The sequence below is a fragment of the Embiotoca jacksoni genome, unplaced genomic scaffold, assembly GCF_022577435.1.
Source record: "Embiotoca jacksoni isolate LCO1_2020_lvr unplaced genomic scaffold, fEmbJac1.0.p SCAF_13, whole genome shotgun sequence".
Classification (NCBI taxonomy): Eukaryota; Metazoa; Chordata; class Actinopteri; family Embiotocidae; genus Embiotoca; species Embiotoca jacksoni.
Window position 1 is genome coordinate 12,523,689 of NW_027185263.1, and position 26,874 is coordinate 12,550,562.

Here is a 26,874-nt window from a genome sequence, read left to right on the forward strand (position 1 = left end):
CACTGTTTGTTTTCAATGTTGAATCTTCATCTAAATGTAAATAAATAGGCAATAAACTAGTGATTTAGTGACAGACACTCAGAATTTCAATCTTTCTAAACAAAGATCAGTAGTTGACAAAAATGTAATCTGACCTATTTTGATGCTGTTAATTGTTTACACGAGTCATGATTAAAAATGTTGGAGTGAAACAAGCTTTTCATATATGATTAAGTGATAATTGCTTGTGGTATATTACTGTATTGTACTTTTCAATTATTTCATTAAAGTTTTATGTGGTCCTGCAATTTCAAGACCACCTATAAAGGCCAAAACACACGGGCGTCGAACGGCACACGCAAGAACAACTGCCCCAATTATTTTCTATGTACAACCCCCACTGGGGCGCCCTGCATATGTTCTGATATATTTGTTTTGGCATGATGTTGCATGATGCTTCCTATTGTACTATAGGCAGCACTTGAAGCATTGAAACAGAGTTTTTCCAGTCTAAGTAGATGGAAGTAGGGGACAGAGTCAGTGTGTCCGAGTTCTTTAAAGGCCTCTCTGCACATCTGGACTGTGCAGCAAAGGACACACCGCTAAAAGGAACCAGATTCACTTCATCTAAAGGGTCAGATGCTAGAATCAAGGGTAAGAGATGTTGGTGTGTTTCTGTGTCAGATTCAGTCATAATCTGACAATGCTGTTAGATCTTACCGGTGATCTGCAAAAGATTCAACTATGAACTTGTTTTTAATTACGCTCTGGGATGATAACTGCAAGACGGATGAACAGAGGTGTACCGCTGAATTCAGATACATCGCATGCACTCTTGTTAACTGCAGCTGGCGACACTCCTCTGCTCTGAGTAATCACTACATCTGGTGTGTTTGCGCAAACGTGCATGAGTGTACGTTCATCTTTTAAAGATGCCATAAACCTTACTCACTTTATGATACTTCAGCTGTTAGTCTGCTTTCCTTGGACCATCAGCGCTGTGGTGGGTCTAAACCTCAGTCAGTGAGCAAACTGTCACCTATGGCTACTATCCCAACTATTGCACACACATACAGAACATCTGTTGTTTGGCCTCGAGAGTGATTATGAGGAGAGATCAGACTAATATAATCATCATGTTAATAACACATGCCTCCGAGTATCATCATCATCATCATCATCATCATCATCATCATCATCTAGGGCAGCGTCTTGTTTCATCTCCAGTCCAGTGATGTGGGACACTGTGAGCCTCATCCAGAGGACACACATGTTGCACACCTCAAACAGGCCGGACATCTGCTCCAAAAATTTTGCTAATCAAGCTACAAAATATCTCAAAACAGTAGCAAAAACAATATTTTCTATGGCCTGAATGCAGACAGTAGACATGGTCATGAGTCTGGATCAGGAGTCACATACACATCCAGTAACACTTCAGAGGTGACTCATTTATAACAAACATCTGTGAAACAATATTAATTGTGGTTTGTGTGAAACAAATTATAAAAGCACTGGTCCTTACAGTACTAATTTTTATGTAGGTACTTTCTGTTACTTTTTGGTAAATATGTGGATGTACTGTGTGTATGACCAGACTCAGATTCAGAAAGCTGAAATGAAATGCGAAAATAAAGCAGAAACAGGGGTCTACAGCAATGTTAGGAACTTAGCATGCTAACATCTGCTATTTAGAACCCAAAGCTCAGTCAATTTGCAAATTTTCAGTCACAAACCAAAGCACTGGACAAATTAAGATTTAGACGTGATGATCACAAGTCACCCTGAGAGACACAAATGTGTGGAACAACATTCACTGCAATCCATCCAACTGTCGTGGAGACATTGCAGTCAAAAACAAGAATGTCAGCTTTCATGTTGGCACTACAGGAAAAAAAAACACCAGAGATCATCAGAATCATGATTCTCCCTCTGTCTGCCATCGGCGATGGATCAGCGTAACCATAGAGCTGAGTATAGGTTTCATAAAGATGTTCATTTTAACCAACTGGTGAGCAGTGTCAAAGGGGAAAAACATTTGTTTTGTAACTACAGTTTCTTTACATTCACAAAGCAAACTCTATTCTCCACATTCAGCTAAATGTGGACTCAGAGAAAGACGAGTTTCACTCAAATTCAAAATATTTAAGGACACTTTAAATTTCTGAAAATACATTTCTAAATGTGTTTCAAATAAGTAAACAAATCCATTATTTGTAGATGATGGATTTGAGTTGTGAGCTTTCACAGATGTTTGTCGCACTGAGTGATTTTGTGGTAAAACTACAGCTGCTCTGACTTTGAGACGTATGGGGCCACCATCAATGCAGCTTGAACGTTTTGTCTCCTCCTGTTGCCAATGAAGTCCCAAAGCATGAGACAGGAGGTGGGAGCCCGCCAGTATCAGCCCATGATCTCATGAGAAAGGAAGTGAGACGTGCTAAATGTTCCCAACATCCAGTTTATGAAGTCCTTCTGACTTGCAAGTGGAAACAAAGGGAGTGGATTTATACCCTGACATCTTACACGAGTTTGTATATGTAAATGTCAGCAGACAAGGTTAGATGTTGTTTTGATTGTGTTGTCAGGTACTCTGGTTATCATTGCTCACCCCATTTAAAACCTGCATCTTATACTCAAACTGTTGACTTAGCTTCACAAAGTTAGTGTTTGTGACACGACTATTGCACTGAGCAGACTTCACTTTATTCTACTTTTTGTCCTCTTGAATTTCTGTCACAAAACACCTATTCAATCCTCCTGCCAGAAAGTGAAACACAATGGGAAAATCAATGAACTGTAATTCATGTTTCGCAGATCATTACAGATGTCTGTTTTACGAGAGCTAGGCGAAGAGTAGATAACACTTATTTTAACACTTCCTAAGTCAGCAGGCCAAAACTGCCTGTTTTGTTATGCCTCTGTACCTACTTGATATAGAGAAATAGTTAAATAACCTTCTACTTGCAGGTTTAGGCGCTTGTAAGGAGGAGAATAAGTGGACTGCAAATGCTACTTTGCTAAAATAAAACCACTCACTTAAACTCGTCCCTTTCATTCAAAGTTCTTATCAAGACACTAAAGGAAAAAGAGAACGTGAGATTGTCTACCGTTCAGTTTCTGTTCCTGTCCGGTTTACACTGAGATCAATAGGTTTCCTTTAATCCTCATAAATTCCCTCTTCAGAAGCAAGCGTTATTGTTTATTCTTTAAGTTCAGTTCATTAAAAAAAAAAAAAAAAAAAAAAAAAAAAATTCTGTGAATTTTTTTTTTCCATTCAACTATATTCTTTTTGTATAAAATCTTACCTGTAATCCAAATGGAGAATCCAGCTTGTCCGAATCCAGGCAGCGGCTCCTCTCCTTCTCCACACAGCAGCAGTGGCATCGGCCTTCATCGTGCCTCCAGCTCGCTGTAAATCCTCTATCGTCCAACACAAAGTCCAACCTGCATATTGTACAGTTTGAATAGTCAATTGATGTGAACGTTTTCTAAAGATGCAAACGGTTTGTAGTTATCTAATAGTTGCTTCTCACTCTCTCTACTACTTTAAATGTTCACGAAACCAGAACGGAAAATGTTGTGATTAGCCAAGTACAACGCCACAATATTTCTGAAGCAATAAAACTTCATGTTTAAATCTCGTATACACCACGTGTCTCTCCGGCTGTTTTTGTTTTTCATTGATGGTCATAAAATAAAGAGGAGCTACATTCAATTTAAAACAAACACACACACACACACACACACACACACACACCGCAATTAATCATCAAAACACATCAAGTTCTGGTCATCCGTAACTTACTTGTGGACAACAAATTATCGAAACACAGTACCTTTGTCTTGGATAACTTTAACATATACTATTATGCAGTAACACAACTTTATCTCAGTGTGGATAGTTTGCCTATCGGACTCCTTGTTTTTCTTCCGGTTTTCTCGCTCCCTCTTCTCTCTCACCTTTGACACGTTCAAAACTGAAGTATTAATTCTCCAATTGAATTTGATTGTTTTCTGTTAAATTTACCAGTCTATGTGGGTTACAAATGTTCTGACAAAAAGCTATGGTGCTTTGAGCTGATTGTAATTATTTCAGCTTTTTGGAACTGGTTTATTGTGAAATGACTTATTGAAGCTGTCAGAAGCAGTTTTCCCTCTGTATCCATTAGAGCCTGAAACACACACTTCAAGTGGTCCACATGTTGCCTTATAGTACCTGTAAATAACAGTTGTTACCTGTAGGTACAAATGCAACGATAACAGACATGTTCCCTCCCAATGTCAACCTATACTAAAGGGTCTATATCTTCAAGGTACAGAGAGTGGACAGATCAGAGGGGAAATTAGCACACCCCATTCAAATTAAAATTCGGTCTTAAGTGTATTTAAAGGTTAAATACCAATTTTGAGGGAATGTCTGTCTCCTCTGGTCCACACAACACTTCTCTGCACTGGGCAGAGCATACACATAATTATCCTGACTGAACTTTTGCCAATCTTCATTTCTACTTGTCTCTGACACTCTGTCTGATGTAGTACATTTCTTACCAACCATAATTTTAACCCTGACAACATGTCTTACAAAGGGCAGCACAGTGATGACCACATGTTGACCACAAGTTGATGTTTTATGTTGGAAATAGAAAAAAAACAACAACATTCATTTGAGCAAAACTTTCAACTCCCATGTCACAAGAAAAAAAAAAAAACTTAATTTTTTTTGCTGGATGTTTTTAATTTAAAATGAATTTGTTACCATGTGGAAGCACTTCACAGACGCGGATGATTTTGCTCCTCATTCTTCTTAATTTGCTGCTTAACTCGAATACAAAAGGAACATTTTCACTGAAGTTTCAAAGGTCATGGAGTGCAGTGTTAATCCTAAACCTCATCAAAAACATTGGCTGGGGGGTAATGAGTATTTTTCAAATGCTATCGGGATCAAAAGATCATGAGAAGTCTAAAACATTGTCTGCATACACTTTTCTCAATGAAGCATCAGTCTGGGGTTTTAGGTGAACCATTGAAAGTCCACATGTCAGAGCTTAAACTTTTTCACACATATACTACTTGTAATATTAAGGGCTTTAATTTATTAAAGGACGGTTCCCACAGACAGTGAAGTAAGATCAATCCCAGGTTCTAAAAGTTACATTCATGGCTGTGGAAGTCAATTTCTCTCACAATGAAACTAAATTAAGTCTAAATAATAAAACTATTTTTGAAAAGGTGGCAGTGTTAAAGACGATTAAATTCAGTTTCCTAAGTTAGTCGTCATCAGTGAAGGCATATGTGCACAAAAGCCGTTTATAAAAGGGGAAGCAGTTCATAAGTTGATGGAAAAGGAAGCGTGAATGCAGATAAAACATCTCCACTAACACAATACCAGCTTTATAGCAGCTTTGGCAGTCAGGGAGGAGCTAAATAAAAAACCTTTGTATGGCTTGAAGAAAAGGGGGATTCCCGCACAATGCTCATGCACTTAAGACCTTTATTGAGTCAGGAAATTAGGCTTGTATTCTGTACATGGGTTTTACATTCAGTTTGTGAAACTGACATAAAACTAAAGCCCTTCCTTCAGACAGCTAATTTTAACTGATAGAATTCACTTCTCTCAGCAGAAGGCACTAAGTGCATAGAGACTCCGATCATTTGATGAATAGGGGATAAAAGACAGAACAAAAAACCTTACAAACATTCATAAAAGAGAGACTACTGGGAAGATTTTCAAACCTTTGCATCACATAAAATAAATGGATCGGCTGATGATTTAAAAATATTATTTATCAAAGTCAGATTTCAGATGGAAATCACAAACTGATTCCAGGTTTAACTCTTTCATGCTTTGCACCAATATCTGAATGAATGAAGAAATGCAACAAGAAAAACAACAAACAAGCTGTTGGTTGCACAATATTTGATATATGACTGTGAGACTTTGAGTAGATGTCATGATCAGATCAATTTTCATGCTAATACTGATACCAAAATTGTGTTCTCGTGATGCTACCCCCTTTGGGTGTCTCCACAGTTGTAAACACATTTCTCATCTTTTCCATTCTTATTCTACAGTAAGTCACAAGGTGGGGGAGTTTATTATAAATGCCCAAAGCAAGGTGAAGTCTCTTTTCCTGCTGACCAAAGGACTATAAATATGTCTCATCCCTAAGACACATAAACTGCATGCATCGACTGCTTCCACCTGTGTGGCCATCAGAGTACGTCATGTGCCGCATCACGTGTGAGGACTGTCCCTGTCTGTGTCTTTAGCCAGGCTCTGCAGCAGAGACCTCTGGAAGGCTTTGTCACACGACTCAGGGACCAGAAACTCGAGCAGCAGGTCACAGACACAGTAGATCAGATGTCTGCAGAAAGCCACACAAACAGGACGATGAGAGACTGACATCACCTGATGATACAGAGCCTCTTATGGATGATATGCAGGATGAAAATGAAACACAGAATTCAGATCTATCCTAAACATTAAGACTGCGGTTATACTGTTTAGTGTATTATGAATATGAGAACCAGAGACTATTATTCAGTTTTTGAGCTCTTGAGTGTAGCAGTTGTTAAAAGAGCAGAATCAGACACGCTTACGCAACAGCAGAGGCTCCCAAATTCTTTCCTAAGAAGGGACAAAAGTAAAACTTTAGGGAGGGCCATGGGCCAAAAATGAATGCTTATGTTCGGTGACATTAAATTTGATTTAAATGTAATGTGTTTTACAAAAAAATTAAAATTCTTAATTTGAAATACAATTTCAAGATTATTTAAACACTACTCTTTAATCTGCATAATATTAATAATATTATTTTGAAGAAATTATTGTATAACACAGGCATCTTGCCAATTTTTCCAAAATTTGCTTGACTTGATTTATCTTGACTGGCATCCGAAAGTTAATGATGTAGGACACACTGACAGCACATGAGCATTAGCAGGTGAGAGAGTGAAAACCATAATTCTTCATAGATAGAACGTTGGCCAATGTAATTTAAAAGGGACGCTGGACACCATTAAGATGTAAAACTCATATTATGAACCTTTTAGCTGCACAACATTTACACTTTGTGTTCATTATAGACCAAAACAAGGAGGGTGCGGGCCCAACTTGGTCTGCGAGCCCCAAACTGGTCTGCTCTGCTCAACAGTTTGGCTGCCGACTCACTTGTTTATCTGATGGTCCTGCAAAGACTCCAGCATGGTCTCCAAGCTCAGTCTGTACTTTTCGCTGCCCAGCATGTCAGTGATGAGCTCTGTTCAGGAACAACATAATGAAATCTGTAAAAATCAGAACAGCACCTGTACACCTGTAATCTGAGTGTGACAGCTGCCACAGACCTGGGAGCAGCTGCATTAGACAGCCCAAACATTGCTCCTTGGTTTCCTCCCTTTCTGTGTCACTTCGCTCTGGCTGTGGCTGAGCAGGCAGCGTACCGCCAGGCCACACCGCCTCCTGCAGCACTTGTAGGTAAATCACCCAGCAGGGGTCGCTGGTAAGGTGGGCAAGACCGACATCCAACCATCTGAGACAAAAAAAAAAAAATCAGTAGTTTAGTGCAATATTTGTGTCCTTGTGTGCATGAGTGTGCTTTTTCTATGAGTTTTCAGCCCCTGTGTGTAACGGACGAAAACGAATGCATTCACATACAAATATGCTTTGATTGATTAGGAAAGAGTGACTATCATGCACAGAAGGGTAATACAAACAAGCATTTTATAAACCTTTGCAGAAGCGTGAACATTATTTACTGACACACTGAGTGAACCTTAAAAGTCCCAGAGGTGTATATCAAGTCCAAAAATGGAGGCCAGTATAAAGAGTTAATGACAACAGAACACCAGCGATGAGAAAAGTCCTGTTCCTACAGAGCATGTGGAAAAGAGAAAAGTCTTTGTTTAAATCTGTGTAGGGAGGAAGTCATAAACATTGCATTGTAAGAGAAAAATTCTATTTTGAGAGGCGATTTGAGAGAATGACATCCAACAGTCATGTGCAACAAACCTCTTAATACCTCATAAAGCTGTACCTTTCACTAGAAAAGGATCTAGTGTCTGGATGTCCAGCTGAATGGAGGAAAAATAATTGAATACAACAAACCTGGCAACCAATGGATCTGTGGTCACATATTTGTATGTGTTAGTAGAAGCAACTGCAGCCCACGTGTGACTGTTGTGGCACTGCTCTGTCTTTAGTGATGAATCTCTCAACCATACAGTACCAATCCCAGAAATTCACTGTAAGTGGATAATGATCAAAATGATAAATATGAGATTATACATTATTTTATAAAAACTCTAACTCTTTTTTGCATGCATGCCATCCTCGGCGTGTTTTAGGGTGTCAGGAGTGAGTTACATGTTAACTATATGAATGACATAAAAACAGCCGAGAAAGCGACAGAGAGGCTGACAACCTCCTACCTTTCAATGAAGGTGCCGAAGAGCAGTCTGATGGTCTTCTGTATATTCTCAGTGCACAGCCAATTCCACTGATCCTTCATCAACAGACACAAGATGTTCAAAGCAACATCTGCCACAGCTGTGTCTGCAGGACATACACACACACACAAAAAAAATCCCACAAATTAAGAATGAATTTCCACACAACAATGGGAATCTTCACACACTTGACAAACTGTATAGACAAAACTGTTGGGACTACTTGGATTACTAGGCTCAAACTTGAACTAACAGTGGAGTTTTGCTGCGCCTAAGTGGTGATTCTATGTTACTGCATGTTGTGCCTCCAACGCTGCTAGGACTACATCTGAACGGATGTTATGGATTAAAAAAAAAAGTAAGTAAAACTAATCTAAACTAAGTACAATGAACTGAACCTGTGACATGAGTTTTCCCTGATGTCTTCTTGTCTTTGCCTTGCTGCTCACAGTTCTGCTTGGCCGTCTCTTTTCCATCCAGCCCACATAAACGTTTCTCCTGCTCTCTGACAAAGCTCTCCAGGCCAGACATTGAAATGCCATTGAGGACCTAAACAGTCACAATTAACAGATTATGTGTTAAGAGAATGTGTGCTCAGTTCTGTTTCAAACACTTGTTTATCAGGATCGTAAATTCTGCATGGTAACTTACAGTGCTGCCTTCACTAAAGCAGTATGTCACTTTAGGATGGAGGTCAGGTATATTGAGAAATGGGGAAATTTTGCTTGGGAACATCAGCCTTCTGAAGCACAAAACACAAAATCAGAGATCCCCAATTAGTAAGAAACAAAACACGAATAACTTGATAAGAGCACAAAAACCCTGCACTCCTCATATGGCTTTAAAAAAACTCATCATTGTCAAACTTTTCCCTAAGCTTGGATGATTCATCCCCTTTAAGATGCATTCAAATGACCCAATTTATACGGAAAATTACTCTTTCGATGAACTGCTTATAACTCATGGGTTTATGCAAACTGTAAATAGGGATCCCAAATGGATTTAAGACTTTGAGAACTCTCACCTGTACTTTCTGTTGTCCATTGTTCTTCCATAAGTGTCTCCCTCCATGTCCTCTGTTGGACTGAGGGGCTCGGGATAAGGGAAAGCTGTTTTCAAGGTGTCGAAAGCATTTTCCATCATCTTTAATGGAAACCAAAAAAAACTAGATTTACTGCCTTATGGTTGTTCGCCTCCGCTAACCAGTCAAGTTGAAGTTTATTTACATGTGTGTCCACGTACATGTTACATGTGTGTGTACAATTCATTGTATAACATACTGTATGGAGTGAAGACTTGGAAGAAATTTGTTCTATTTACAGACATTTATATTCAAATATGGATGTTGCTGCAAAGAAGCTACAAATTCAAAAATGTGGATGCTTCACACACATCTGTACAATCAGCACAGTGGACACCCAATATTAATGCCACCAATTCAATGTCTGACCAAATGTGAAATATGGTCACAATCTCCCTTTCTGTTCCTGAGTTATGGTGTAGAATAATGACCAGAAAAGTGTTTTGCAGAACATCATGATGTCACAGTGAATGTGACCGTTGACCGTTTGGAAATACATTTTTCATTCGTCCCATTAGACATTAGTGTGAGATTTTGGCATAATTAGCCCATGCATTGTTGAGTTATTGCCACAGATGTGTTTTGTGAGGTCACAGTGATCTTTGACCACCAAAATCTAATCAGTTCCCTCTCTGAGTTCAAGTGAACGTTTGTTTCAAATTTGAAGAAATTCCCTTTAGGCATTCCTAAGATATGGAGTTCATGACAATTGGAGAGACGTAAGGACAACTAAAGAACATAACGTCTCTGGGCAGGCACGACTGTAGCCGGCGGGGACACATAAAAACAAAGAGAAGCATAATGAGAGCTTGTGCCTCGAGTATGATCAAATCTTCAGACATTCACTCACATCTCGACTAAAAGTTGAACTAACTTTTTAACATTTTATGTGATTCATTTCATCGTGTTAGTTTTTTCTCTCATTTTATCAAAGAAACGCTTAGAGATCTCACTATGTCTCTTACAGTCACATCCTCACCTTATCAATTCTGGACTTGACAAAAGGCTTCCTTCCAAAGTACGTGCAAACATCTGAGTTGAGAGCCAGAAACTCCTGCATGTCTTCACTGTTGGCTGTCTCAGGAATAATGCTTAGTTGCTAGAAAAAGAAAATCATTTCACTACAAGACCACACACATTTTTGATGACGCAGAGTGAAGTTATAATCCTCATACCTACTTTAAGAAAAGCGTCCAGTTGGCTTTTACGAGTTTCAACCTTCTCACTGTCTGGACTGCCAAATGGGAGGTCAGGGAACATTTTCTTAGGGCCTTTGACATCTGAAATGCATAACATTGACAGACAATGACGTATCTGTCTTGGCATAGTTAAGCCTTAATGATATGTTTGAGCATTGGATCATTTCTTACTCTTGATTACTCTCTTTATTTCAGGCCTTTCCTCTAAACGTGTCTGCAAGTTGAGGAACTCGCTGTATCTGCGATTGACGGTGTGACAGGCTGAAGGTTCCAGAGAACTTGCGTTATCAGTGTCCGTCACCATCTCAAACTGTAAAACAGAAAATATGCGGGTAATGTGTAAATATCGACGTTCAAATATCAGTCAATTGAGGATGGGAGCACGAGGTGGTGTTACCTTTACAGTGTAGAGAGTATAGGGATGCGTGCCGGTGCCGCGCGTCTCCTTCGCAGTTGCAGTACCAACAATTTGCACGTTCTGGATGCTCGCAGGGGCAGCAGGGTTGTTGGGGGTATCGAAGTTGTAGGAAGTTAGACAAAACCTTCTCGGAGGACAAGCTGGGGATTTCTCCTGGGCGATGCCTGACGGCCACAGGGGGTCCTCGGGCACCCCCACCACCTTCGGCCCGAGATTTCTCAGAGGACCAAAGCAGCCGATGGACTGGTCATCCTTCAAAGTCAGTAAGTTCCAGAAGTTGGTCGGAGGACTGCAGTCGCAGAAGCCTCCTGCCAGGTCATCTTCAGAGTCTGACTGAATGAGCGATTCCAGTGGGACTATTTTGGAGCTTGATGAGTTGGAGTAGCGGGTGGATGTGAGCGAGCAGCAGTTCACTTTGTACGGTGTGAGCAAACCTGCGTGGCAACTTTGTGCTTTCCCAGCAGACGACAGGCTGGCCATGCTGTCCCTCTCACTGATCGTTGCCCGGCTGTGAAGATCGTGAAAGTCTGATGTACTTTTGCTGTTTGCTGGATCATAGGAGGACAGCGACTTGCAGGTGGTCCAGGACTCCTGCTGGATCTTGCATTTGTACAGTGGATCTGCGGGGAGGTCATCCACACTGATTTCCTGTGATTCTCTGGATCTGGTGAATATGTCTACAATGGTCTGGTTGAGCCAGTCAGGATCAGATAGCCTGCTGATGAGCGGTAAGAGCATGTTGGAGGTGATGAGTTCTGTGACCACGTAACCGCCAGTCCTGGTTTCCATCTGAGGGTACGGGACAAGCACATGCAGCACCAGGTGAACTAGAGCTCTGGAGTAGCGGAGCTCAGCGTCTGCACTGCTCACAGCTGGATGAGGGGCATCTACTTCACTGTAGAGCTGCCAGAGGCCCATGCTCTCCTTCTGTGTTGACTGTATCTGTCTCACTGTCATGTAGCTCTGCAGGTGACTCCCATACAGCTGTAGCAGCCGTTGAACCAACGCTTTTCTGTCCACTCGTCGTGCTCGCTCCTTCAGCTCCATCACCGACTCCAGCATCGAATTACGCACGGCCCGTTCAAACTCCCCCTCCACTTCAGGCAGCAGAGTACGGTACCACGAGGACACGAAGTCACGCACGGCTTTGTGGACGGCGCTGTGGATCTCATGGTTCAACCTCCACTCGTGCTCAGGGGAATACAGAGGTGGGTTCACTTTACCAAGAGGTAAAAAGTGCTCCAGGTGGAGGACGCTGTCGGCGTCTAGTAAGGCCCGGGACCCAAGCCAACCTCCGAGAACCACCAACAGACTGGTGAAGACGCAGAGGAGCCAAACGTTCACCAGGAGGTGGAAGAGGACGAGCCATGCCAGCAGAGCTCCAAGCCCTAACAACCTCGGCTGCCCAAGAAACTCTGACAGGGTCCAGTGATGAGAGCTGTTTGTGGTCGGCATTACAGTCAGCAGGTGAAATATGTCCTGTTGAAAGAAGACACATCCCGTTATACAACCAGCAATAACAACGTGATGATTGGAACTGCTTGAACTTATTTTCAAATATTTTAATGATGGATTAATCTGACAATTTTTTCAGTTTATCATTTGGTCTATTATATGTAAGAAAATAATGCAGTCCCAGTTTCCCATACTAGTAGGAGACAACTGCCCAAAATCCGATATTCAGTTAACAATGTCATGAAACAGAGGAAAGCAGCAAATCCTCACATGCTTTTTAAAATGACTTAAGTGATTAATCAACCATTACAATAGTTGACATTTCCTTTTTTTTGTCAATCAACTGATTAATGAATCGAATAATCACTTCAGTGCTACTTGTTACATAAAAAGAGCCGGAGTAGTGTGTCCTCCATATCATAACTCTCATTTCTGATATTATTTGGAGTATGTGTTTGAACTGAGATAATAATAATGTATTCATTCCCACTATAGAATACCAACTATGGCACATGTTCAAATTAAGACAAGTAGCAGTAACAAATTCAAAACATATTGTCAAGCACAAAATCATTTCTACTGAACGCTGTTGAGAGACTGCTTTATATTTTCTACTATCAGAAAAGTACAGTTGAAGAAAAACGAAGGGAAATGTACAGTCATATTAATTCTCGTTATAAAGCCAGCAAAGAGACAATAAAACATACAGTACCCGAGAGCTTGTAGGAGCCTCATTGCACGACTACAAGCCGCAGAGAGTGTCTTCCTTCTCCGGGACATGCTCTAATCCTCCAACAAAGATTATCTGGATAGACACACACACGGCCCATATGGACAGCTAGTTGGTAGCTGACGTGTGTGCGCACTTAACCTGGTAGCAAAGAGACGCAGCCGAGAGAACAACACAGTCCTCTGCTGCTCCAAACAAACTTCACAGATCAGTATTACATTCACCAAATACATACACAAGAACATGCTGAAAAAATGCACATGTAAATTAATTTAATCTAAATTAATTAAAAAAAAAAAAAAAAGAATAAATAGATACATGTATAAAAGGTTGGTAATTTATCAGAACATAAGCAAAATATATTTTTTCAATTTATTTACATTTCTATAGGCCTACAACTAGCCTACATTATTTTTTTTCTTCTTCTGTAGGCTATATGTCTATTAGGCTACATATACAGTGGGTACAGAAAGTATTCAGACCCCTTTAAATTTTTCACTCTTTGTTTCATTGCAGCCATTTGCTAAAATCAAAAAAGTTCATTTTATTTCTCATTAATGTACAGTCAGCACCCCATCTTCACAGAAAAAAACAGAAATGTAGAAATTTGTGCAAATTTATTAAAAAAAGAAAAACTGAAATATCACATGGTCATAAGTATTCAGACCCTTTGCTCAGTATTGAGTAGAAGTACCCTTTTGAGCTAGTACAGCCATGAGTCTTCTTGGGAATGATGCAACAAGCTTTTCACACCTGGATTTGGGGATCCTCTGCCATTCTTCCTTGCAGATCCTCTCCAGTTCCGTCAGGTTGGATGGTGAACGTTGGTGGACAGCCATTTTCAGGTCTCTCCAGAGATGCTCAATTGGGTTTAGGTCAGGGCTCCGGCCGGGCCAGTCAAGAATGGTCACAGAGTTGTTCCGAAGCCACTCCTTTGTTATTTTAGCTGTGTGCTTAGGGTCATTGTCTTGTTGGAAGGTGAACCTTCGGCCCAGTCTGAGGTCCAGAGCACTCTGGAGGAGGTTTTCTTCCAGGATATCTCTGTACTTGGCCGCATTCATCTTTCCTTCAATTGCAACCAGTCGTCCTGTCCCTGCAGCTGAAAAACACCCCCATAGCATGATGCTGCCACCACCATGTTTCACTGTTGGGATTGTATTGGGCAGGTGATGAGCAGTGCCTGGTTTTCTCCACACATACCGCTTAGAATTAACGCCAAAAAGTTCAATCTTGGTCTCATCAGACCAGAGAATCTTATTTCTCATAGTCTGGGAGTCCTTCATGTGTTTTTTGGCAAACTCTATGCGGGCTTTCATATGTCTTGCACTGAGGAGAGGCTTCCGTCGGGCCACTCTGCCATAAAGCCCCGACTGGTGGAGGGCTGCAGCGATAGTTGACTTTGTGGAACTTTCTCCCATCTCCCTACTGCATCTCTGGAGCTCAGCCACAATGATCTTTGGGTTCTTCTTTACCTCTCTCACCAAGGCTCTTCTCCCACGATTGCTCAGTTTGGCTGGACGGCCAGGTCTAGGAAGAGTTCTGGTCGTCCCAAACTTCTTCCATTTAAGGATTATGGAGGCCACTGTGCTCTTAGGAACCTTGAGTGCTGCAGAAATTATTTTGTAACCTTGGCCAGATCTGTGCCTTGCCACAATTCTGTCTCTGAGCTCCTTGGACAGTTTCTTCGACCTCATGATTCTCATTTGCTCTGACATGCACTGTGAGCTGTAAGGTCTTATATAGACAGGTGTGTGCCTTTCCTAATCAAGTCCAATCAGTTTAATTAAACACAGCTGGACTCCAATGAAGGAGTAGAACCATCTCAAGGAGGATCAGAAGAAATGGACAACATGTGAGTTAAATATGAGTGTCACAGCAAAGGGTCTGAATACTTATGACCATGTGATATTTCAGTTTTTCTTTTTTAATAAATTTGCACAAATTTCTACATTTCTGTTTTTTTCTGTCAAGATGGGGTGCTGAGTGTACATTAATGAGAAATAAAATTAACTTTTTTGATTTTAGCAAATGGCTGCAATGAAACAAAGAGTGAAAAATGTAAAGGGGTCTGAATACTTTCCGTACCCACTGTATATATATATATACTTTTATTTATTCAATATCTCTACCAACAGTTTTTCCTTCATTTAATTATTTGCCTGTAATCTAATGAGGGAGAGCGTATACCCTCATTCTTACCCAATTGTTTTTGGTATATTCTGCCTATAGTTTTCCGAGCTGACCAGTCCTTGTTTAGTGTGAGAATACACTTCATATATCATAAAAAACAAACAAAGAAATACTTACAGAAGATATGTACAGATACAGAAATGAACAAATATCGAAACACAGATAAATCAGGATATCAATTTAGGGATATAAATAGGCTAAATGCAAACAACACAAATGAATAAAGAATATGCATAGCCTAGAAACGTATAGAAAAACTAAGATTGTGATCAAATTCATTGCAGATTACATGTTCAATTAGTGGAATTTAGCCCACTTATTTGAGCAATTATTTACATTTATATTCTATTTTATATTAATATTTACTTATTTATTGATGTCTTTATTTCACAGCGCACCAGAAAAGTAGACGAGCATACTTCTTGCAGGACTGATTGTACCAGCTCTCTTCCCCCCCCCCCCCCCCCCCTCCTCTCTCTCTCTCTCTCTCTCTCTGTTATACAACAGTGTTACGTAACAACGCCCTGCATGTAGCTCCATCCACCGCCCCGTTAAGTGGTAAGCGTTTTATTGCCCGATAGCAAGCAGACAGAAAGCAGAAGCAGCATCCATCCACCGCCATGTCCCCCGTGAATCTCGAGAGTCCTGGTAAGGTTCCTCAGTGTTGTGGACGTTGAACTGCACAGACGACAGAAAGCAGGATTCACCTGCTGCTGGTTCTCACAGTAGGAAGCTGCGCGCACAGCCGTGGTTTGTTCTTAGGAGCGGTTTGCACTTGAAAAGCGCATGGCAAAAGTTAAAATGTAATGCGGCATGTTTATTGGTCCTCCGCTCTTGGTAGTTGTTGCCGAATAAACTGCGATGATGGACGATCACTGTGCGCTGGCAGGACAAACTGTTCTTGTTGCTTCACTGAGCATCTGGTTTCAGTTATGATGACAGGCGACATGCTTTTCGAGCAAGGACTAGACTGCAGTTACAGTGTCAGCATGTATAATTGATAATCGCAGGATTAAATACTGTTAAACAGTTAAACCTCGTCGAGTATCGCAAACAGCTGCTGGTGCCGGAAGACTGTTTACTGTACATATAGTTAATTAGCCATAACCAGCAGCAGAACATCAGACTGGTTTCTCTACAACCCACTGGTAATAATGGCAGTGCTCATCTTTAAAGAAAGGCACGTATAGTGACTATTTTATTATTCTGTTATTTTTTTCTTATTTTATCAGGTTTATTTACTGTATTATTTTTAGAATCAGCCAAAATTATATTATGAATTTGCCAACCTGTCGTTCCTGATGGAGTTTGTTTTGCTCCAGTGTGGTCCAATTTTTGCACAAATTTTGCAGAAACAGAAATACTTACCTCAAATATTCTCCCTCAGGCAATAAACATCCAGAATCTATGGTTATGCAAATATTGATATGGACAAACATCCATGTGAGGTAACAAAAAGCAGAACATAAAACAATTCATCCTCAGGCAGGCTTCTTCTCGTTAACATGTAATGGGCTTTAAGTTCTTTTCATTACATTAATAGTTTTCCTTTGTTTCATGTGTCAACGTGACAAAAAAGAGGCCAAATACTGACATTAAACGTGTGGCAGTTTCATATTGCAGCATGAAATACTGCATATATATATATATATATATATATATATATATATATATATATATATATATATATATATATAGCAAAGTATTTTATTTCTGAAATACTCAGTTTCATATATATATATATTATTGTACATACAGTATGTGCTTTAAACCATCAGGTATATCCCTGATAAAGAATGTACTTTCATTTTACACATAGCTGAACTTACTTCCTGCCTGTGTCCCTGCTAGCATGCTCATAATGAGGTAGATGGTAACAAAGGAGCTGACTGTTTTTGATAATTTAAGTCATGCGTCTTTGGTTTCGTCAGACACATGCTGCAATGACCCAGCTGTGCTTAGTCAACACGGTTTTAGGTCTCTCACTGAGGAAATGAACGGAAATCTTGCACTGTGCAGAGCTGCATGTTTACTGTGGTTTTTCTGTAAACACAAGAGCCAGTGATAAAGTTCACAGTCAGACTTGTTTGCAGAGCAGTGCAGGATTTCAATGTCATTTGTCATTCGTATTACTTTTTAATCACTGGAAATCTTATAGATAAACACCAGCACTACTTTTAAAGACATCTAATTGTGCATTTTAAGGTTGTCTTTATTCCTTCTAATTAATGGATAATCCATTGTTTTATTAGATGTTTATTCCAAATGCAAAAGTAAACCTTGCTAATGCTTTAGTGAGACAATTAACTTGTTCACAACTACATTTTGAATGCCTTTTAATAAAAGTGAAAGACTATGAAGATATAAACAAACAGCCAAGTGTTGCATTTAAACAGCATCTTTGAGCAAAATTATCAGACATGCACCTGTTTATATTTTCTTTTTAAAAGTAACAATACTCATATATTCAGGTTTTTTTTTATGTTGTCACATTTTATGTTGCCCAGAAAGACAAGAGGGTTAGGTATTTCTGATTTATCATGTCTTTCATTTGACATTGTAGGTTTCTGCCTAATAGTTTGGCTTATCAGACATGTATTTCTAGTTATTATCCTGCTTCAACAACCAAAAATCAGTGAGTTGAAGACAACATCTGCAAAGACGGCCATCCCAGGTAGAATTTCTTTGTTCCAAAAACTTAGAGAATATTATGTAATATTCTAGTAAAGTCTTTTTATTGATGTTTTTGTCATATCTTAAAGGTAAGATAACCATCTCTAAAAAACATTTTGTAAGTATTTTGTTTACATTCTTAAAATGTTTTTCATAACCTTGTCAGAACAGTGTACTGTAATTCTTTAAATGTTTTCAGTAGCACGTGCTTTAAAAACATGATACAAATGTTTTATGAAGACTTTTGTAAAATGATTTTAGAGAACGTTATTCTTAAATAGAACATGCTGGGAACAAAAAAAGAACGTCCTGCTGAAAACACTCCAAGAACAATAGCTGGGATCTCAATAATGTTCGTTTGATTTAAAGAAGAATTTGGGTATTATACTGCCTATGTGTTTCCGACAGATAAGAACACACCTGGTGAAAATGGCAAGGCGAAGGAATGCATCGCCACGGTACTGAAGGGACTGGAGACAATTGCTCCTCTGGTCCGCTCCATAGAAGAGACCCCTGAGCCAATCACCACCAAAATACGAGGCACCATTCCTGCCTGGCTCAATGGCAGGCTCCTCCGCAACGGCCCTGGGAAGTTCGAGTTTGGAAACACACAGTGAGTTGGAAACACCTCAATACGCTGCTGCACAAACAAGGAAAGTTTCCAAATGCATGTGATGGCAAGCCTTGATGTCTTAATGTGTTTCATGGCAGCTACAACCACTGGTTTGATGGGATGGCTCTTCTCCACCAGTTCAAGATCAAGGAAGGCAAGGTGACGTACATGAGTCGGTTCCTGCACAGTGATGCCTACAAGAAGAACAGTGAACGGGACCGCATCATGATGTCAGAGTTTGGCACCCTGGCCATGCCTGACCCCTGTAAAAACTTCTTCCTACGATTCCTCTCCCGCTTCGAGATGATGGGTGAGTCGCATGAATAAGAAGGGATGAGTTGAAATCAAGTGTAAATGGATAATGAGTAACAAAGGAACAAAGAGAGGTCATGACAGGTGCATGCAGTGTAGCTGGTTTGTTAAATCACTGTGCAGGAATGTTGCTCTGAGGTTTCAATGAAGATTTTGTGTTACAGTAAGAACCAGCTTGGTAAATTGAGAAGAGCAAGGATGACCACAGGGAATCGTATAGAAAAAAAATAAAAAAAATATTTTAGATTACACGTTTGTACAAGTTTGTATTTCTGTGGTGAGGGCAGGGTTTGGACCTCCTCAGAACTGTGTTTACTCTGCGGTTATATAATAATGTGCTGCAGTGGGGGACCAGGGAGGGGAGCAGAAATGTTTTACATTCAAACTGTTCTTTTTCGAGTCACTACAAGCTGCAGGTTATAAGAAGAAAAGCTTTCAGGCATTTACAAAACTTGCCACTGCTGTGTTTTTATTTGTTACAGAACCCACAGACAATGCAAGTGTGAGCTTTGTTAAATACAAAGGGGACTACTATGTGAGCACGGAGACCAATTTCATGCACAAAGTGAACCCAGAAAACCTAGAAACATTGGAAAAGGTACTAGCTTGGTCCAGTATCATTAACATACAGTGGGTACGGAAAGTATTCAGACCCCTTTAAATTTTTCACTCTTTGTTTCATTGCAGCCATTTGCTAAAATCAAAAAAGTTAATTTTATTTCTCATTAATGTACAGTCAGCACCCCATCTTCACAGAAAAAAACAGAAATGTAGAAATTTGTGCAAATTTATTAAAAAAGAAAAACTGAAATATCACATGGTCATAAGTATTCAGACCCTTTGCTCAGTATTGAGTAGAAGCACCCTTTTGAGCTAGTACAGCCATGAGTCTTCTTGGGAATGATGCAACAAGCTTTTCACACCTGGATTTGGGGATCCTCTGCCATTCTTCCTTGCAGATCCTCTCCAGTTCCGTCAGGTTGGATGGTGAACGTTGGTGGACAGCCATTTTCAGGTCTCTCCAGAGATGCTCAATTGGGTTTAGGTCAGGGCTCTGGCTGGGCCAGTCAAGAATGGTCACAGAGTTGTTCCGAAGCCACTCCTTTGTTATTTTAGCTGTGTGCTTAGGGTCATTGTCTTGTTGGAAGGTGAACCTTCGGCCCAGTCTGAGATCCAGAGCACTCTGGAAGAGGTTTTCTTCCAGGATATCTCTGTACTTGGCCGCATTCATCTTTCCTTCAAATTGCAACCAGTCATCCTGTCCCTGCAGCTGAAAAACACCCCCATAGCATGATGCTGCCACCACCATGTTTCACTGTTGGGATTGTATTGGGCAGGTGATGAGCAGTGCCTGGTTTTCTCCACACATACCGCTTAGAATTAACGCCAAAAAGTTCAATCTTGGTCTCATCAGACCAGAGAATCTTATTTCTCATAGTCTGGGAGTCCTTCATGTGTTTTTTGGCAAACTCTATGCGGGCTTTCATATGTCTTGCACTGAGGAGAGGCTTATGTCAGGCCACTCTGCCATAAAGCCCTGACTGGTGGAGGGCTGCAGTGATAGTTGACTTTGTGGAACTTTCTCCCATCTCCCTGCTGCATCTCTGGAGCTCAGCCACAGTGATCTTTGGGTTCTTCTTTACCTCTCTCACCAAGGCTCTTCTCCCACGATTGCTCAGTTTGGCTGGACGGCCAGGTCTAGGAAGAGTTCTGGTCGTCCCAAACTTCTTCCATTTAAGGATTATGGAGGCCACTGTGCTCTTAGGAACCTTGAGTGCTGCAGAAATTATTTTGTAACCTTGGCCAGATCTGTGCCTTGCCACAATTCTGTCTCTGAGCTCCTTGGACAGTTCCTTCGACCTCATGATTCTCATTTGCTCTGACATGCACTGTGAGCTGTAAGGTCTTATATAGACAGGTGTGTGCCTTTCCTAATCAAGTCCAATCAGTTTAATTAAACACAGCTGGACTCCAATGAAGGAGTAGAACCATCTCAAGGAGGATCAGAAGAAATGAACAACATGTGAGTTAAATATGAGTGTCACAGCAAAGGGTCTGAATACTTATGACCATGTGATATTTCAGTTTTTCTTTTTTAATAAATTTGCACAAATTTCTACATTTCTGTTTTTTTCTGTCAAGATGGGGTGCTGAGTGTACATTAATGAGAAATAAAATGAACTTTTTTGATTTTAGCAAATGGCTGCAATGAAACAAAGAGTGAGAAATGTAAAGGGGTCTGAATACTTTCCGTACCCACTGTATATACATATTTTCTCTCCTCTGTCAAATAGTCCAGCTACACACTCTGATCCCTCTCATTCTGTGCTATGTTTTGCAGGTAGACTGGAGTAAGTTCATCGCAGTAAATGGAGCCACTGCTCACCCACACTATGACCCAGATGGCACCACCTACAATATGGGCAACTCCTATGGAAGCAAAGGTTTGTCCGTTTTTTTATTTGGAGACCCACATTATTCCCTTCCACCCTTGAGGTGCCTGTATCAGGACCAGACAATACCTGTTATAAAAACACACCATATTTTTGACGGTAGCATATTCAGTGAAGAGGCGAGTGAGTGCGTAACATTTCTTGTGCCTCATTTCTGTTGTATGAAATTAGGTAGAGTTGCAGTTTTTAATTGAAGTTAATCGAGTTTTTCAAATCTTACTTTGGTGATAAGGATATTGACACTTATTGTATTTGTAAATTCTCCCAAGTGTCTCTTGTCCACAGAGACCACAGTTGTTCATTTTGGCCTTACAGTTTTACAGCTGTTACTGACTTAACTTTGGGATGTTTTTTCAGGTGGAAGTTTTAAAAAAAAAAAAAGCCTGGGGCTTCAGGAGTTAAGAATTGCATAATTCAATGTGAGATTTACTTGTTTTTTTTTATTCCCGGCTGAGAATAAAAACGACATTATCTTCGCTGAACATCTGCTTTTGCTTCTTCACATCTCATCTCAGAGTAAATGTCTGTACATAACTCTCTTGACTCTTCCAGGAGCCCTGTACAACATCATCAGAGTACCTCCTGAGAAGACAGATGGAAACGACACCCTTCAAGGAGCCAAAGTCCTCTGTTCCATTGCGCCGACACACAAGTCCCATCCCTCCTACTACCACAGCTTTGGTGAGCCAGCTCCCTTGGGTTTCGCTCATTAGTGCTGTCTGTTTCTTTTACTTGCTGCCCTGAGCTAGAAGTCTCAATAACACTCTTCTCCTGCTTCCAGCCATGTCTGAGAACTACGTGGTGTTTATCGAGCAGCCAATCAAGATGGACCTGCTGAAGATAGTCACGTGCAAGCTGAGGGGGAAGGCTCTGAGCGAAGGCATCTACTGGGATCCCAAGCAAGAAACGGTCTTCCATGTTGTTAACAAGCATACAGGCGAGGTGAGATGAGACTGGTCAGGAGGGCAATTGTTTACACCGAGGAAACTTGAAGGAAATTCTGCATGGCAAGACACAAGAGAAAAATAGCCCACTGCTTCAGTCTCAATTGTGGATGGTCTAATTGTGTATTTTGTCCTGCAGGTCAGCTCAGTGAAGTACCACACCAAAGCCATCTCCACCTTCCATCAGATCAACGCCTTCGAGGAGGACGGATTCTTGATGCTGGATATGTGCTGCTCGGACGGCGGCGAAGCCATCAACAATTACCTCATCCAGAACTTACGCAAGTCAGGAGATGCCCTGGATGAGGTCAATATATAAATAAATGCATACACATGTACTAGAACTCTTTATGCAATACATTTTTTTCAGTCTCTGAGCACCAAGAGACAAAACAAACAAAAAACAAAACATACTTTGAGAGATGATGATTTCCTAAAATGGACAAATACTGCACTGTCCCTGCATTGTGTCTCTCCCAGGTGTACAACAGCATGTGCAGGGCTTACCCCCGGCGTTTCGTTCTGCCCCTACATGTGACCAGCGAAACCCCCACAGGCCAGAACCTGAACACTCGACCCGACAGTGAAGCATCGAGTGTTCAGATCAGCAAAGACAAGGTGAGTCAGAATCATACGTGGTAACTTCTTTACTATGAATATCTTTTTTTACATTTGGATGCAGTCTCCAGACACGGCTCTTGTCTTGACAGCTCTTGTGATGCTGTACAAAACAAATCTCATTCAAACAGGCTGAGTAAATAATAGAATGCTTAAAGAGTTTTAATGACTTCTAGGAAGTTTAATATACAACATTTATAAATGTAAAAATGTAATCTGCATTGTAACTAGTAACTACCTGTCAATTATAATGTGAAAGAATCAGGTATCCACCATTACAACTGATTCACTTGACAAAGTAAAATCTGCAAAGCGGAATGAGAACACTACACCTCCATATATGTCATGAAGCATCTACTAAATATAGTAATAGGAATATAATAATAAAGGATGTCATATAGGTCATTTTTTAAAGGTATATATGGAGGAGGATATGCAAAATTAGCATATAAGCATTTCTGTTGTGATTTCTACAGTGGTTTGGTTGTAATATTTGATTACTACTATAACTTATACATTTTGAAATCAGTGTGTTCCTGCAGCAGACAGTCAGAGGTACACATTCTGCAGCTACTTTCACCTCATAAGTGTTTAATCAAATGCAAATGAGCAAAGCTCATAAGATTCGGTTCATGAAAGCAAAAAAAAACTCAGCACAGTCAAACTGAAACTAATGCTCAAAGAAGTCAGAGAGGGACGACAAAAACTGTGCTGACTTTAGGTGACAATGGACGGTTGATCCTCTCTTTGTCAACAGGTGTTCTGTCACCACGAGGATCTCCATGGAGACGACCTCAACAAGTACGGCGGCCTGGAGTTCCCTCAGATCAACTACGGCAAATATAACGCACGACCGTACCGTTACTTCTATGGCTGCGGCTTCAGACACCTGGTGGGAGACTCTCTGCTCAAGATGGACCTGAAGGACAAGTCTCTCAAGGTGTGTGGGGGTGTGCGTGTGCGTGTGCGTGTGTGTGTGTGTGTGTGTGTGTGTGCGCGTGCGTGTGTGTACTTTATGTGTACACATTTAGCGCTATCTGAAGTCCTAATGGGAAATAATATTTTCATAATTGATTGATAAAATAAAAAGTGATAACTCAGCACTTGATACAGTACAATAATGAAGATGTCAATTTAAAAAGTGGCTAATTTTAGTCAGAACTAGTCATCATCCTCTTACTCTGCCTGACAAAGCTCTTCTACAGCTCACACACTACAGTGGAAATTTGACTTCAACCACATCTAGTCACTATTAACTGTATAACACAAATATTAAAGAAATAGATTTTCATACAAAGGTTAGATGGGAGGACACTACTCTACTATACTAAGGATGCAGTTATCTTAGCTTAGATTAAAGGTAAGAAAATGGGAAACGGTTACTGTAGCTCTGTCCAAAAGTAACAAAATCCACCTAGCAGCGCCTCTAAACTCTCCATTGAACATGTTTTATTGCAGTTTCATTATCTCAGTGTTTCAAATAAAAACAGAAATGTGGTTTTAAGGGGGATTATGTGCCAAACTGTTTCTTGGCTGGTGCACAGTGGTGATGCCGGTGTCTAAACAAAGTTAAACCAAAAGGGCTGCTGGTGAGTTGTGTCAATCTCCTCATAGATATTTCAACAAGGAAACAACATGTTTACCATGTAAATAACACCGACAAGAACACAAATTATTTTTTTTTACAAATTAGTAAGTCATTTGTGAATATGATGCCCTGCAGGTTTGGTACCAGAAGGGTTTCTACCCCTCAGAGCCCGCGTTCGTGCCGTCCCCTGATGCTGTGGAGGAAGACGATGGTGTCATCCTCTCGGTGGTTCTCACCCCCTCACAGGTAAGACTCTGTGCCGGTGTCTTTCCCTTAAGCCTGACATTGAACAGGAGTAGAAGAACTGAAATGTGCTGGTCATTGGGAGGTTAGATCAGTGTTATAAAAAGCTAGTTGAGGTTGTTATCAGGGGTTTAGGGTTCCCTGAGTTATAGTCACCACCAGGCAGCAGACCTGCACGTCAACGTGAGCTCGGTTGATTTTCTCGTCCAAGTCTGTTATCAGCGGGACACATAATACATCATACATATTAATGAGGGCGATGAGCAGAATCATAAATATTCATTGATGAATTTACACAAAGTGAATTTTGATGGTTTGAAGTTTCGAATTGTAACCATAAAAGCACAGGAAAAATGACATTTTGGGTTTCTGAAAAATTTATAAAATGAACTTTATGGTCAATACGAAGTTTGCAGGGTTTTGCAAGCAGTCTTTTTGTAATACAACAATGGAATTAGTTCTACATGTAGTGGTACAAACTTTAATTGAACTAAAAGTCAAATTCATGTATCATTTATGCAGTGAACTGTTATAATGTTTTGTTGTTCTGTTTCCTGATAGCAAGTATGGCAAATTAACTGTTGAAGGAGAATAAAAATGTTGAAATTAAACAGCAGCAGTTTGATAAAGTCAGTCAGGCATTACTGTGCACGAGTATCTTGTGCAAATGTAATATTTCTAATATGGCAAATTATATTTCTAAAACCAAAAATTACTCATTTACCTCTTTTTATAAAGACTTTGATTGTCCACTTTAAGTGCCTTCTTGATCCACTTGTGGGAAACACTCGATAATCTACTATTAATCTTCACATGCACTTTTTAAAAGACGCTCCGGAAGCTTTCTGACTTCACATCAGGCGTCACATGTTACTGACTTGATTCTGAACAGCTGTCTGCGTTTTTTTGATGGTAAACCTTTCTCTCCAGGATAAAGGGACATTCCTCCTGGTTTTGGATGCCAAGACATTTAAAGAGCTGGGTAGAGCCGATGTGCCTGTCAACATGGCTTATGGCTTCCATGGGACCTTCAGTGCCTCAGCATAAACCTGTTTCTGCTACCCAAAGTGTTTCTGACACAGTATAATACAAAGAATGAAAAAATGTAAGGCATTTAACCACTATATTCCTGATGGTACCGTTACATCTGCATTACATGCTGAAGATGGACACAGTCTTCTGTTACTGACTGCATGCTGACGAAGTTTACTCTGATGAAGTCTCTAAACTACTATTTGCTAAAACTGTTTTTAATTATCTCACATATCCTCATATTATTCCTGTAACTTCCATATCTTTTGCATCAACTTGACACTAACTCGCGGTACTAGAGGACACGTCAGCGGGGGGGAACTCATGAGTTTATGTACGGAAGGCATCAAACCTGTGACGTGCAGGTTGCGGGATGCTCAGACCAACAGGCCACACAAGTGCCAAATGAACAGTCTGTTTCGCTTTTTGTGTTTTACTTGAACAGTATTTTCCACAGGTTCGATGATTTTTATACACTTTTTGTACATTTAAATAAATTTGACCTCTGTAAACTTTAAAGTGTGTTTACAAAGTTGTTGATTGTTTGTGCATCTTTCACACAGAATCGATGGCAAGATGATGTTTAGAAATATGCTCACATAAAAACTGCTGTTTCACATGCTGACAAGATTTTATGAATGTTTTAGCTTTATTATTTGTGTTGCATCAATAAGTAAATAATAAGTAATAATAAGTAATAAGTAAGTAAAAAGACAAAAAGGAGATAGCAATATATTATTTTCTGAGGCCTCATAACCCTATATGCGAGTTTTCTGTATATAAAAAGTATTTATCAGTTATTTAGGATACTGAATTAGAATTTTGTTTGACACTTGTAAAAGTGTAAATCATACATCATAATAAGCTAACGATGTAAAATCTTTGCAAAAATCTTCTT

At 40.2% G+C, this 26,874-nt stretch overlaps 2 protein-coding genes across 3 annotated transcripts; one reads left to right on the forward strand and one right to left on the reverse strand.

Moving 5' to 3' along the window:
- Nucleotides 1–5,467: 5,467 nt before the first annotated feature.
- Nucleotides 5,468–13,506, reverse strand: snx19a (sorting nexin 19a). The gene is made up of 12 exons (XM_069145600.1): nt 13,293–13,506; nt 11,105–12,604; nt 10,879–11,017; nt 10,688–10,788; nt 10,488–10,607; nt 9,452–9,570; nt 9,079–9,169; nt 8,826–8,976; nt 8,410–8,533; nt 7,327–7,511; nt 7,154–7,241; nt 5,468–6,347 (listed from the first exon to the last, which is right to left on the reverse strand). Exons 2-12 carry the CDS (start codon nt 12,578–12,580, stop codon nt 6,218–6,220), a joined length of 2,724 nt encoding a protein of 907 aa, XP_069001701.1. The 5' UTR covers nt 12,581–12,604; nt 13,293–13,506; the 3' UTR covers nt 5,468–6,217.
- Nucleotides 13,507–16,020: 2,514 nt separating this feature from the next.
- LOC138196503 (carotenoid-cleaving dioxygenase, mitochondrial-like) lies at nt 16,021–26,495 on the forward strand. Of its 2 annotated transcripts, none has more exons than XM_069146606.1 (12): nt 16,021–16,148; nt 18,582–18,786; nt 18,885–19,096; nt 19,581–19,696; nt 21,440–21,542; nt 22,104–22,232; nt 22,333–22,493; nt 22,635–22,802; nt 22,976–23,113; nt 23,871–24,053; nt 24,837–24,947; nt 25,875–26,495. In XM_069146606.1, exons 1-12 carry the CDS (start codon nt 16,121–16,123, stop codon nt 25,989–25,991), a joined length of 1,671 nt encoding a protein of 556 aa, XP_069002707.1. In that variant the 5' UTR covers nt 16,021–16,120; the 3' UTR covers nt 25,992–26,495. The 2 variants fall into 2 exon arrangements, with proteins under 2 accessions (XP_069002707.1, XP_069002706.1); XM_069146605.1 differs by lacking the exon at nt 16,021–16,148 and adding an exon at nt 17,161–18,174.
- The last annotated feature ends 379 nt before the right edge of the window (nt 26,496–26,874 follow it).